This window comes from Uloborus diversus, chromosome 3 (genome assembly GCF_026930045.1).
Source record: "Uloborus diversus isolate 005 chromosome 3, Udiv.v.3.1, whole genome shotgun sequence".
NCBI lineage: Eukaryota > Metazoa > Arthropoda > Arachnida > Araneae > Uloboridae > Uloborus > Uloborus diversus.
Window position 1 is genome coordinate 197,783,458 of NC_072733.1, and position 13,275 is coordinate 197,796,732.

At 36.1% G+C, this 13,275-nt stretch overlaps 1 protein-coding gene across 1 annotated transcript in view; it reads left to right on the plus strand.

Annotated features, from left to right (window-relative positions):
* Positions 1–13,275, plus strand: part of LOC129219373 (synaptotagmin-C-like) — an 85,802-nt gene that overhangs the window by 22,598 nt on the left and 49,929 nt on the right. Inside the window, exon 2 of the mRNA XM_054853748.1 lies at positions 10,090–10,269. Within this exon, the coding sequence (XP_054709723.1) occupies positions 10,128–10,269 (142 nt within the window). The 5' untranslated portion in view covers positions 10,090–10,127. The remainder of the gene's footprint in view (positions 1–10,089; positions 10,270–13,275) is intronic.

Sequence of the window (13,275 nt, forward strand, 5' to 3'; positions counted from 1 at the left end):
CGAGGGAGCGCTCCCTATCCTCTTCTATTTCAAACTCCTCTTTTTACTCGTTTCTTATTTATAAAAAACTCGTCCAAATTTTAATTTTTAGAAGTTCTAACTTCGAAACCTCCCCTCCCTCTAAAACACCCCTCTTTCTAACATCACCGAAGGAAGTAAAAAACTTTCTCTCATTTCGACAAAAGGGGGGGGGGGGGCGCAAAAGTTTCAGTTGTCTTGGGGCATTGAAGATTTTCTCCTCGGATAGGAAGTTCATCAAGTTAAATTTTTTAGTTGAACTTGGTGAATGGGGGGGGGGGGATGCGAAAATAGAACAAGGCGCCGGTCAAGTGTTTTCCCCGGTACACATTTTTGACCCAGTACGCCACTGAATCTGACTAACGAATAGAATTGTTCAAAGTATTGAGCAAAATATTAAAACCACAAAAATATTCTAATACTGACTCAGTAAAACCTACATCAAAACACATCTGCCAGTCTAAAAATGGCGCGAACATTTTTCCAAACCTACAAAGCTCAAAGGCGTATAAACAATTTCGACATACGAGTATATTACTCTCCAGACATGAAATAGCAAGCTATCTATTTTGTCTACAGCATATGAGTTGTTATTCTAAATATGCTTTTAATTAGCAAAATGTAACAGTGCGATTAATAAGCACTATCAATAAGTGATGTTTATCATGACTTGAAGACTAATCGGAGCAAAGTACAGCACAGCGGCAACCCTAGAAATGGAAAAATTCCGTTTTCGTCGGGATGTTTACGTTTTTGTAAGGAAAAAATACATTTTGAAGCATTACAGAAATATTCTGTTAAAATCAGTCAGAAAACTACCTGAATTTTCAGTTTTTTTTTTAACAGTGTAGGTAGGAAAGGACCGCCGTGGGTTTTGGTGATACGGCGTTCTATCCCAAGGGGTCTCGGGAAGGTGGGGCCGATGGGAGTGGGAAAGGTACGTTCTAGCGTGAAGCACTTGATTAGTGATTTGAGCCTAACTTTGATTGAGTTGTGCGCTTAGTATTTAACAAAGATATTTATTGTAGATACTCATTTTGTTCAGAATTTTAATTTCTACAAGTATTATGTCTATATGTACGGTCATTGGAAGCGTTATTTTTGAGATATTGTTATATTGAGGGAAAAACAGGTGTTTTTTGTCACTAATTTGGCCGTAACGGCTAAACTCACTTAGTAGAAAGGGGAAAACTTAGTACGGTCATTCCAGATCCATACGGCATAGATTAAAGCTATTTCCAGCTTTCCACTAATTACTTCCGTATTCAACACCCCAACCACTGGGCTATATGTGCGCAACTGGAATAAAAAATTTTTGAAAAGAAAATCGAACCGACTTCAAAATCGCTCTAAAAAGTGAAAAGTAATTTTATTCTTTAAACACCATCGATAATACTTTTAAACATAATTTTTGAAGTTGGCGCAATTAAAAAGTAAAATTCAATGTAACCATGCTCCGTTCATATTTTTTTCAGAAAATCATCCAAAGTAACGAACGAAACATTTATATCGTTGCTCAAATATGCTGTTATCAATGCATAATGTATGTGGTAGTGAAGAAACTATGCCTGGTTAAATTTATAGTTGTAGTTGAGTTATGGCTGTGAATGATCTTATCTATCGTTTTTGCGACAACTTCAAAAATTATGTTTAAAAGTATTATCGTGGTGTTTAAAGAATAAAATTACTTTTCACTTTTTAGAGCGATTTTGAAGTCTGTTCTATTTTCTTTTCAAAAATTTTTTATTTCATTCTTTTTAGTGTAAATGTAGATATTTCAGTAAAAGTAAGAAGTTCGACTCTATATCACTATTGTTTTAGAAAAGCCTTTATTCAAAATTATTATTACAATTACTATTAATGTTATATGGCACCAAACTTTTATATCAATGAGTTTCATATTGTCGCGTAGATGAAGATAGCGAAGACAATGTGTAAGCCAAATGAAGCGAATACTCGTTAGTCTCAACTCGAGATCTTGATTCAGAACCACGAATGAACGTTACATCTCCTTATATACAACTTGAGCAAGTGCTGGAACTTCCCAGACTTGGAAAGATACAGAAATTAATAGAACATTCGAGAAAATACGGGAAACAGTAGAAACGAAATTTTAGTAAAATTCACTTTGTCCTAGTCGGGATTTGAACCCGGGTCGCTCGTGTGGGAGGCGCGAATTCTACCACTGAGCCACCGTTATTCACGGATGAGAAGTGCGAACTTTCCTACAATATCATTTCAATCATTTAACCGGGAAATTGCATAAAATTTACAGTTTTTTTGCCCATAACTTTTTTTCTAAAGAGCAAATATGGTCAAACAAAGTAATGGGACCTAAGTTGAGCCATCCCTTATCCATTAAAAAAAGAATCATCAAAATCGGTTCACTAGGTGAGACGCTATGAGTGGACAAAAAAAAAAAAAAAAAAAAAAAAAACACATACGGTATGAACTGATAACCGCCTCCTTTTTGAAGTCGGTTAAAAATAATCGTTGTCTCAAAAGGGAAAACCCGCTTAGCCGCGCTGAAAGTGAGGGCCGGCTACAGGAGAATGTTGAATATGTCTCTCTGGGCTGCCGCAGTGAGATCGATGCCCCGCTCTGTGATCGGGTCTTTTTTCGAACCGATCTGTGCTCCCTACACTAAACTAACAAAAGCACACAGCATCCTAACTATCTTAAGCAGCTTGCATTGGAAACTGTACAGGAAATTCCGCACTGTCCGGACAGTGCGTTATAGATTTATACTGATGGCAGCAGAGACGATGGAGCTATCTCGGGTAGCGGAGTTCTCATCAGGCAGGGGGCGGAATCAGGATTCATGAAAGGAACTCTGATTATTGCTCAGTTTTCCCTTCTGAGCTCATAGCTGTTGAGGAGGCTTTGTCTTATTGTTTATATAAATGCGCGAGTCTGCACAGAAATATGGATTCTGAGCGATAGCCGTAGCTCCATTCAGCATCTGGCTGAATGGTGGAAGCATGGAGATAGAGCAACTGTTAATATTACACGGTATTTGGACAAATTTCATCATGCTGTCTATTTTCAGTGGATGCCGTCATATGTGGAAGCATATATGGTAATGAGACTGCAGATGTACTGACTAAGGAGGACTGCCTTAAAGATTACAATGGTGATGCTTGTCTGTTGTCTCTCGTTCTTAGAAATTGCCTAAAGGGTGAAAGTGAGAGTAGATGTCAACTCCTTCTGGAAAAGCGGCCCTATGCATGGTTGGTACGCCTGTGACCGCCCTGGCACGGCATTGCACGAGGCTAGGAGTAGATGTCAGCATACAACTATTGCCAAGTTGCGTTCGGGTCATTTGCGTGCCCAACGTCATGTGGCGGGCAGAAAATGTATCCCCTTTGCACGAATGCAACACCATTGAGGCTACTCCATCACATATTTTAATGTGCATAGGATGTGATAGGAATCAACTAAACTCCAATCCTCGTGCAGTATTTGGATGTCTGCGAGATTTCGAGTTAATGGACTCGGTTTAGAAGCTGCTGTTAGCCAAGTGGGATAAGCCACACACACACTCGCACTTTCTGACTATGAAGCTATTCCACTATAGTCCGAATGACTTGATTGAGAACTTATTAGTGGCACATTCCGACTCTGAAGTTTTAGATTCTAGTAGCTTTTTTTTTTTTTAATCTCTATCTTTTTACTTTTTTTCGTATATATTAGAAGTTACTTTTGGACCATCCTGTACATCGTCGCCTCAGAGCAACAGTAAGATATCTCAGTGTTATTCCTGGGATTAGATGTCTAGTGTTTCTCTGAGGCGACGATATCCTATTAAATATTACGAAAACGTGTGCGGCACGATCCTGAATGGCGATTGCTTGTTGCCGGTGAATTTTGATTACTGTTACTGTCATGTGTTTATTGACACTTGCAAGGTTAAGACAAATCGATTAACGTAATAATCATCAAAATTAGCCAATTCGTTTAGCCTCTTCAACGCCACTTAGGAACAAATATACATACATACATACATACATAGACTCATAAACACAGTACCCTCCTTAGTATCGCGCACGCGCGAGTCGGGTAAAAAATCAAATATTTCGGGTGACGGCGTTTTTCCGCGCCCTCCTCCCCAACCATACTACACTTTTGCAAGTACATGTAAATACCTTTTCTTTGAATATCAGGAGGATCAACTGCCGCCTCCTGACCCCCTCAAATTGTGGACCTGTTTTCATTACCAATAATAAGATCAAACTTAAATTTCATCTTGTTTTAAAGCTGTCGTTTCTGTGGAAAAACTTTCCACTTGATGAGCTTGATAGTGGTTCTTAACACACACAAGTAAAGCTGGGATGCCTACTTCCTCCAAGAGCGATAGTACCCCCCCCCCTCCCCAATAACTGGAAGGCCCCACAAAAAAAGCCACCCCACAGAAACGAGAGAAAAATACCTCTAAAAACAACCCCCAAAAAATTTTAATAGAGCAGTCTATGCCACGACTCCTCCCCACTCCCCCTGTAGTTACCCCCGAGTAAAGTATTTACTTAAAAACATCTTTCACGCACTTTGGTAAAGACCAAAAATGGCAATGAGAAGTCGTGTCACATGCAGATGTTGAATTCGCGTCGGACATTCCATTTCTGAATGGTGCTCGCTAAATTAGGCGACTTTACTTAAAATGAAATTTCAGCAGACTTTAAGACCTCATTTTTCGATAACGGGCCCACGAGGGCACGTACTTCTTCTGCCATAAACATACTTTACGATGCTCTTCCAAATGCTACCTTTTTGGATTTTTTTTGAATTTCCTTGACCGTGTGGTTTCCTGGTTAGAGTAAAATCTATGAATTCTTTATGTTTGCATTCAAATATAAAATTACAGAAAACGATTCTATTCAGGTATCGTATTTTAATTGTTAGTTATGATTTTTTTTTTTTCATTGTGCGATATAGGAACACAGAAAAAATAAATCGCTTAAAACCTATGACTACACAAAAACTGTGGGCGATAGAAAAATTTTAAGTGGATAGTTGAAATCAACGTCAAAAATTTCCCTAGGAACACTATAAATGTTTCATGTGACAAAACCTTTGTTTACCAGTGATATTAGTAGGTCTCAATTAATATTAAAAAATTTAACAACTAGAGCTATATCATTTTATAATAACAAAAATATTTCTTGACTCACAACAAAATATTACATAATGAGTATTTATGAATCAATTTTTTGAAAATTGCTCGTATTAATATATCCTTGAATCTTCAGAGATTACTTTTTCCTGACTGGAGTAGACTACATGTGTCTAATAACTCTAAGCCCTATAACTCTAAGTCCCAAGGGACCGGTTAAAAGCCTCGACTTATTGGTAGAGAGAGTTATCGAAAGTTCCCACTGTCTTCTCAAAATTTGGAACCAAATAAAACTTCGAGATAAAGGAATATTCGAGTTATCGAGAGTTGACAGTAGTTAAAATTTGTACCATGTAGGTGGAGCTAAAGACAAAGTAAATACATATTTCCCCATTTCTTACTGTTCAACATTTCTCTAGTAAAACCTGTAAAAATGACCACCCTTGCAAGTTGACGACCTGTCTAAGTTGATCGCTATTGTCAAGTACGGAGTCAGCCCTGGATCATATACATCACTCCCCAAGGGCCCCTTGTTCCTGTCACCGAGGTAACTTGCCCATGTATGGGACCCCCGGGGTTGTCCTGGATCATATACAGTATGCCCACTAAAGTCCCCTCCCCCCTCTTAATTTCGGATTGACTACTGCTCTCTTTATAAACGTGGTGTCTAGGTATAGTAAAATGGACGCGCGATACCGAATAAGACCGCTCACAGCGTCACCTGGTGAAAGACTGCGGAGTTATCTTTCATATCTCGAAAATGCAACGAGATAGGGTAAAAAAATGATTTACAGAGTTGAAGAACGTAATCGGTTTAGTACGGAAAGACACCTCATTGACATGGATGTGAATTTCAATGTTTAAGCATTATTCGAGCATCTCTGGTGACTAGATTCGGGTACTGGGCTGACTCCCAGAGCGATGACGTCATATCTACTCGGAGTTTATGAACTTGGTAAGAAGTTAAACCGATATCGTTAAGTTGGTATCATTTTTAAAACCTATTTCTGGCATCAACTATGGCGAGACTTTATGATAATATCTCCAAGGGTGGCGGCATTTGACAACTTTTCGAGCCGTATAGGACATCATTGGAACATGCTCATCATCAAAGTCGCGGAACATCTGTGACGACGTCATCTACCCAACAACCAATCACAGGCGACCTTTAGGCGAACATAGATACTTGCAAACATGCTTACGGTCAGATTTTAATAGCATATATTTTGGTTTTTACTGTGTTTAAAAATGGGTCAGTTACGGATGGACACTAGGGTGGGGCGAAAAATGAAAAGTTTTTCCGATCAACTAGTAATAGTTGCCAAAAGTTGTCTTATGTGATAGTTAGCTAATGTGCAAAATTTGACGAAAATCGGTTAATATCTTCAGGGGGCGCTGCGATCGCAAAGTTTTAACATTATTTTTTTCCTATAATATCATGGTTTCAATGTAAAAATCATGCTTTTTTCTAACTTTAATTTCACCTTTTTTAATTCTAAAGGACATGTATGTATTAAGAACATATAGAATAGCTTCCAAAAGAAATTTGGTCACTAAACGTTAGCATTAAAAGAAAGCAATGCATGGTTTTGTTGTAAAAACTCCGTAATTTGAAGAGACACTGCCGTCGAGCTCTTAGAATCATGTGAAATGCCATTTAAATACGTTATACAACCTTGAACTCTAACCGAGAAAAGTTCCAGACGCATTTCTGCAGCATCGAGTGCACAGCACAGTGTATGTTTATATTTTCAATGCATTGAAACGCCATCTCTAACACCATAATGAGCGGAAAACATTCGAAGGATTATTGTGCTGGATCGAAAGTAAAAACAAGGAAAATGTTAAAAGATTCCATTTTCGGAACACCAAAAAATTTGTCTGATTCTGTGTTACCTACGTATGAAGATGTATTTAAGTATTATTTATTTCTTGCACACGAAAAGAAACAGTTTAGTTCTTCCAAAGAGCCCACAGTGACTGAGATAGCATAAGACGTAGCCACGAAGTTAGAAGAGATATGGCATCGTTCCTCTATTCCTATAGTTTCACATAAACGAATCGTTCAAATGATTCGACATTTTCACGGCAAATATAAAAACCTGAAGAAAACTATGAACAAAAAATCTGTTAAAACAAATGCGTTTAACGCAAAGATGCAGTTATTTTCATCCGAAGCTCGAGAAAAACTTTTCGACATCGCTTGTTGTAAATGCCGTTTCAGTGCGTGTAACTGCGACAAGACTCGCAAAGTTCCTTCCAAAGAACAACTTTTTCTTTTTGATCAGCGTGGTGATAGAAAAATGTTTATTGGAAACATTGATATTCAAACCACAAGAAAATTAAAACTGAGTTTTGAACGAAGAAAGAAAGAAGAATCAAGAGCGAAGAGGGAAAGCATAGTTAATACCCGTGAAGAAGGTTCTGAAGAAACAGAAATTGATAAAGAATATTCAATAGAAGGTACGGACGAAAAGGATCCTGAATTTATAGTGATAAATTATAAAGCAAGCACTTCGCAAGCAAGAATCAGTTTGAACAAATTTTCTAAAACGTGTGACCGATACGGTGTTTCGAATAGATCAGCGGCCGCGTTGGCATCATCCATATTAGAAGACGTGGGCTTAATTTCTCCTGAAACATCTTCAAATATAATCGATCCAAGCAAAGTGAAACGAGAGCGTAAATAAGTGAGAAAAAATCTGCAAGCTCATCACCAAGGGCCAAAATGTGCTGATGTACAAGGTCTGTACTTTGATGGCCGAAAGGATAGTACATTGTTCTTGGAACAATCTGTGTCCGGCAGTTATCATCGAAAAATAATTATTGAAGAACATGTAACACTGGTTATGCTGCCAGATAATAAATACTTAGGACATATTTCGCCAAATCGATCAAACGCAGAAGGAATTGCAAACGGCATACTGGATTTCATTGTTGAAAACAAAATTGATATTACTCAGTTGTGCGCCGTCGGATGTGACGGTACTGCAGTAAATACCGGAAGAAAAAGTGGAGTGATTTTACGCCTTGAAACATTCTTTCACAGATCATTGCAGTGGTTAATATGCCAGCTTCATGGCAACGAATTGCTGCTTCGCCATTTAGTAGAATACTTGGATGGACCAAGTACTAATCCCCGAGGATTCAGCGGCCCTATTGGCAAAATGTTGATAGGCTGCGAATCACTACCGATAGTGAAATATAAAGCCGTTGAGTGCAATATTCAAAACATGCCAACTATCGACCGAGGGGACCTAAGTACTGACCAGAAATATCTACTGGAAATATTTGAAGCCGTTATTAGTGGCAACTGCTCCGTACACCTTTCTGAAAGAGTACCTGGTTCCTTGAGTCATTCTAGATGGCTCACGACAGCCAGTCGGATTTTGCGTTTGTACATCGGCACAGAATATCCAACAGCAAATTTAAAAATGCTTGTTTCATTCGTTATTAAAGTTTATACACCTTGCTGGTTTCTAATTAAGTGCAACTCAGCATGCAAGGATGGTGCACGAAACTTGTGGCACGTTATTCATCTGTCGCGTTATTTGCCAGACGACCTGTTACATGTCATCGATCCAGTCATTCAGCGGAACGCCTTTTTTGCACATCCTGAAAACATCTTGCTGGCGATGTTAAATGATGTTTGAAGGCATGTACGGCAGTTAGCTGCTCGTCGGATTTTGAGAGTACGAGACACTAATCCTGTGAACAATAATGATATCCGTACTTTTACCATCCCTGAGCTTAACTTTTCTTCTTCCGACTATGTCGACTTGATCAATTGGCAGTGTGAAGAAGTGCTTATAACAAAACGTCCTATAACAAATATACTAACTGAGGACGAGCTACATGACAGTGAAAACCGGAGATGTTCCTCATTTTCTTCAAAACATGTGCAAATTTCCTTGTCATACTCAATCTGTGGAGCGCTGCGTAAAGTTGGTGACGGATGCATCTCTGGCCGTAAGTGGAATAGAAGCCAGGGATGGTTTGATTCGTGCACGTTTAGAGGCTCGAAAGGAACTGCCTTTCTTTGAAAGTAAAAAAGACTATTTTCGTAAAAGCTCTAACTGTGACACATAAATTGGTATCACGTATGTAGTGTAAATTTTTACAGATTTTTAAAATTGTTTATTATTGTTTCAATAGTGCTGTTTAATTTTATTTGTCTAATATATTTGCATTTTCATAATTTTTGTGTCACATTTTGTAAAATTCATCAGTTTTTACAATACTTAGTATTGTCCTAAAAGTCACTATTTTTTACTTTTTTGTTTCTTTTTAAGATGCTGGAAATATAAATAAATAACATAAAAGAACTTTTATGGGTTATTTCATATGCTTTCAGTGCATAAATAAATCATATGAGTAAAAAAATGCAATGATATAAGTTAACAGCATTATTTTTCGTATTTTAACCATGAAATCCGGGAAAAAATCTATAATAAAACTTTGTGACCACAGCGCCCCCTGAAGATATTATCCGATCTTCATCAAATTTTGCACTTTTGCTAACTATCACCAAAGACAACTTTTGGCAACTATTACTAGTTGATCGGAAAAACTTTTTATTTTTCGCCCCACCCTAATGGACACTGGTCAATTACTGGACGTAAGTGGTCAAATACTAACGAAATCCTCATTTATAACTACTATTGAAAAGAATTTGGAAAATAGTGAACAAAACAGAAAAATGATAAGTTATTGTTAATCAGCATAATTTTATTGACACGAAGAAAAAAGTTCAAATGTTTTTCCTGTGATTTTTCCAGTAAAACTAAATAGAACGTGCTGTCACGTCCACTAAATCGTCAATCACTGACTGATCACCCTATTCAGTTCTATGTAATTCGTGACAGTATAACTTCACAGAAATAATGACTAAATTACATTTTTTTTGCTAATTTGCGAAACATAACTCTTTAAACATTTATTTGACCTTTTATGCTTATTAGGATGACGTAAAGAAATCCTTGATTTGAAGCTTGCCCAGATGTTCGTTCTCACGGATACAGAAAGGCTAGCAATACTGTCAGGATGTCTTGGACTTTTGGGCTTTGTTATGCTGATTACTGCCTGTTTCGCGTGTCCCTTTTGTTGGCTATATAAAAAGATCAGCAGCAATCATGAAAAAGGTACGATTTCCCTTTTTATTCATTGTATAAAAATATGACTACTTTGATAATTTTTCAGCAAACTTCTTTCTGGTCGATGTCTTGCATTAAACATGCCTTGAGTCACTAGCGCAGCCAGAACTTACTCCTTAATGGGAGGGGGGGGGGGGAGTGAAACAGACCAAAATATTTCCTAGAGAGGGAATTTTGGTCATAAAAGATTTGTAGATAACATTCACTAACATAATAGGATTAGCAATATTGCTTAACCATGGGCTCTAGAGGAGGTTCATCCCATACTTTCCCCCCTTCTAATGCCTCATCTTTGAGGGTATCTAATTATATATTCAGGGGCGCCAACGGGGAAGGTTCGAGACGTTGACTGCACCATTGAAAATGGGAGGAGGGAATTTTAGAGGGCTTTTGATATCATTTGGAGGGGGGGGGGGTGTCTCATTTCTCGAAGGGTGCACCGTAGTATTTGAAGGGGGTGCGCAATAGTCCTTGTGAGGAATGGGTATTTTCCGCACCCCAGATATAATGCAATAATATTGATTTTATCAACTATACTGCTTTCACAGGAAAGATGCAAAAGATGTAAACAAAACAAAAAAAAAACGTCATTTGGTGGCATCTTAATCACGTGTTTGATGCTTTGACGTGGACAGTAACAAATCGGTGTCAAGCAGATGGCGAATATAAGTTTTTTTTTTTTTTTTCAATTCAGAGCTTCTCAAAAATAGCATAACCATCTGTCAACCCATTTGTTTATTTTCGCTCTATCTTTTAACTGAACAGAGAAAATATAAAATGTAAATATATATGTCACAAAAATAGGTCAGTTCTGTAACTTGACACTAAAATATTCTCAGTTGGCATTTGGATTTATTTATATTACAGATTAAATAAAATAAAATTCAACGCGAATAAAACAATGCTCAACGTTTTAACCATTTCTGATGACTGAAGCGTTTACCCACAGGGATTATATAAACACACATACACAAATAGATTACTAAAAAAAATCAAAAGGTCTCGAAATAAAATTGTTATGAAAACTGTTTTAGAGATGCAAGTAACGTCCCGAAAACTCCGAATAATGATGAACCGAAAAGTGGTCGAGTCTGTTTAAGTCATGGATGTAGGAATAGCAGGATGGAACACAGGGAGAATTTCTGAATGCGATAACCGTAACCGGCCGCCATCTTGCGTGTATCGTGAAATTTGTCTGCTATGTTGTAAGATACGGAAATTGGCAAAAATTATTTATCGATTTTGAAACGGATTTCGACTTTATGGCGTCTTGTGTAGCCTTCAACTGCACTAATGCACAATGGAAGAAGATTCCTACCGATCTAATTCTGCACAAATGGGTAATTAATGTCTTTCATGATATATAATTCAATAACAGATAATCATGATTACATGTTATGTCATAAATAATCTTGCATTTATCTTACTTACCATCACACCCAAGTAGCTTAGAATATTACAAATTAAAATTTATGGAAGTGATTTGCTGCTACCCTTTGGTAGCTTATAAATAATTCTATCAATAAGATTGTGAAATGAAATTTGAAACATTGTCAGATACTTTCATTTTTTGTTATTAAGTGCAAATCAAGCTTTGATTACAAGGATTAATGTTAAGTAGGTTGTTTTTTAGTCAATATTTAGCATTTCATGTGGTGTGAAAATTAGAAATTAAAATGCTACAAAATTTTAAATCCAAGTGTTTTTCTTAAAAAAAGACAAAAAAAAAAAAAAAAACTTTAGCTGCACATTGTACGTATGGAAGTAGGTTCCTACATAAATTATTTTATGTAAAAAAAAAATAGCAGTTAATCAAAAGTAGTAATAAATTAAGTTTCTACATTTATTATTTTTTAACATTGTGATTTTTTTTTGGGGGGGGGAAGTCATGTGTCATATTTGTTTGTAATAGTGTTATAAAATTCAATAAACATTGAAAAGCAACAAGATTTAAATTTAAGGTCTGAGCGTTATTTCAAACATTAAAATTAATTTAGATGTGATAAAATTAATTAGTAAGAATTTGAATTAATATTGTGAAATAGTATTATACCTATATTTTCATTTATTGCATTAAAAAAGGTTTTTTTTTTTTAATACGAAGTTTTAAATTTGTTTATTTTTCGGATTCCGAATATTGAAGTACTCGGCCAAACCGAATATTCGGTTTGTCTGCCGATATGCAGTATATCGAATACCAACCAAGTATTCCGTGCATCTCTAATAATAATAAATAAATAATCAATCATCCAAATTCAAAGAACTGGATGCATAGGGTTTTAAGTTGTTCTGAATTTCATGCTATTTAACATTTATTTGCTTGGAGTTCCATTAAAAAAAACTTATCTAAATTTTGTTAACAGTTGTATTTTATTTTTATCTCCATTCTGGCCGTTTTATCTAAATTAGTTTTTCATTTATGTTATTTTTTTTTTTGGTGATTTTTAGCTGCTTTTTTTTTCATTGAGCTGTATTCTAGTTTTGTAATCTGGACAGAGGCTGCAAAGTTTTGATAATTTCGAAAATTTTGTAATCTTATCTATGGGAAAATCATTGTGTTTTATTCATAAAAATATTTTTAAACCAATTCATCATTCATTTGTCACCAAATTAATTCCAACTAACTAAAGACATAAATTGAACAATTAGTTGATATGTACGATTGCTTCTGTTTCTCGTTGTTTACCTGTAAATATTGACTCTTCATTTTAGTAAAGTTTTAAAACTTGAAATAAATGGAAACCTTAAAACAAACCATATTATTACTTTGAGCGGAAATTTGGAATTTTAGGTCTGAATAAGAAAAATGTCATTCAAATATACATTGAGGAATAAATTTCTCAATTTGTTTTTCCTTTAGATAAAGATACTATAATACCAAAATAGACTTTCATATTTCGTCCTTAAAAAATGTTTTTTTTTTTAAATATTTATTTTTTTTTTAACACTTTTGACTTTTTTTTCAAACTTGATGACTTGTAAAAGGGCCTCGTT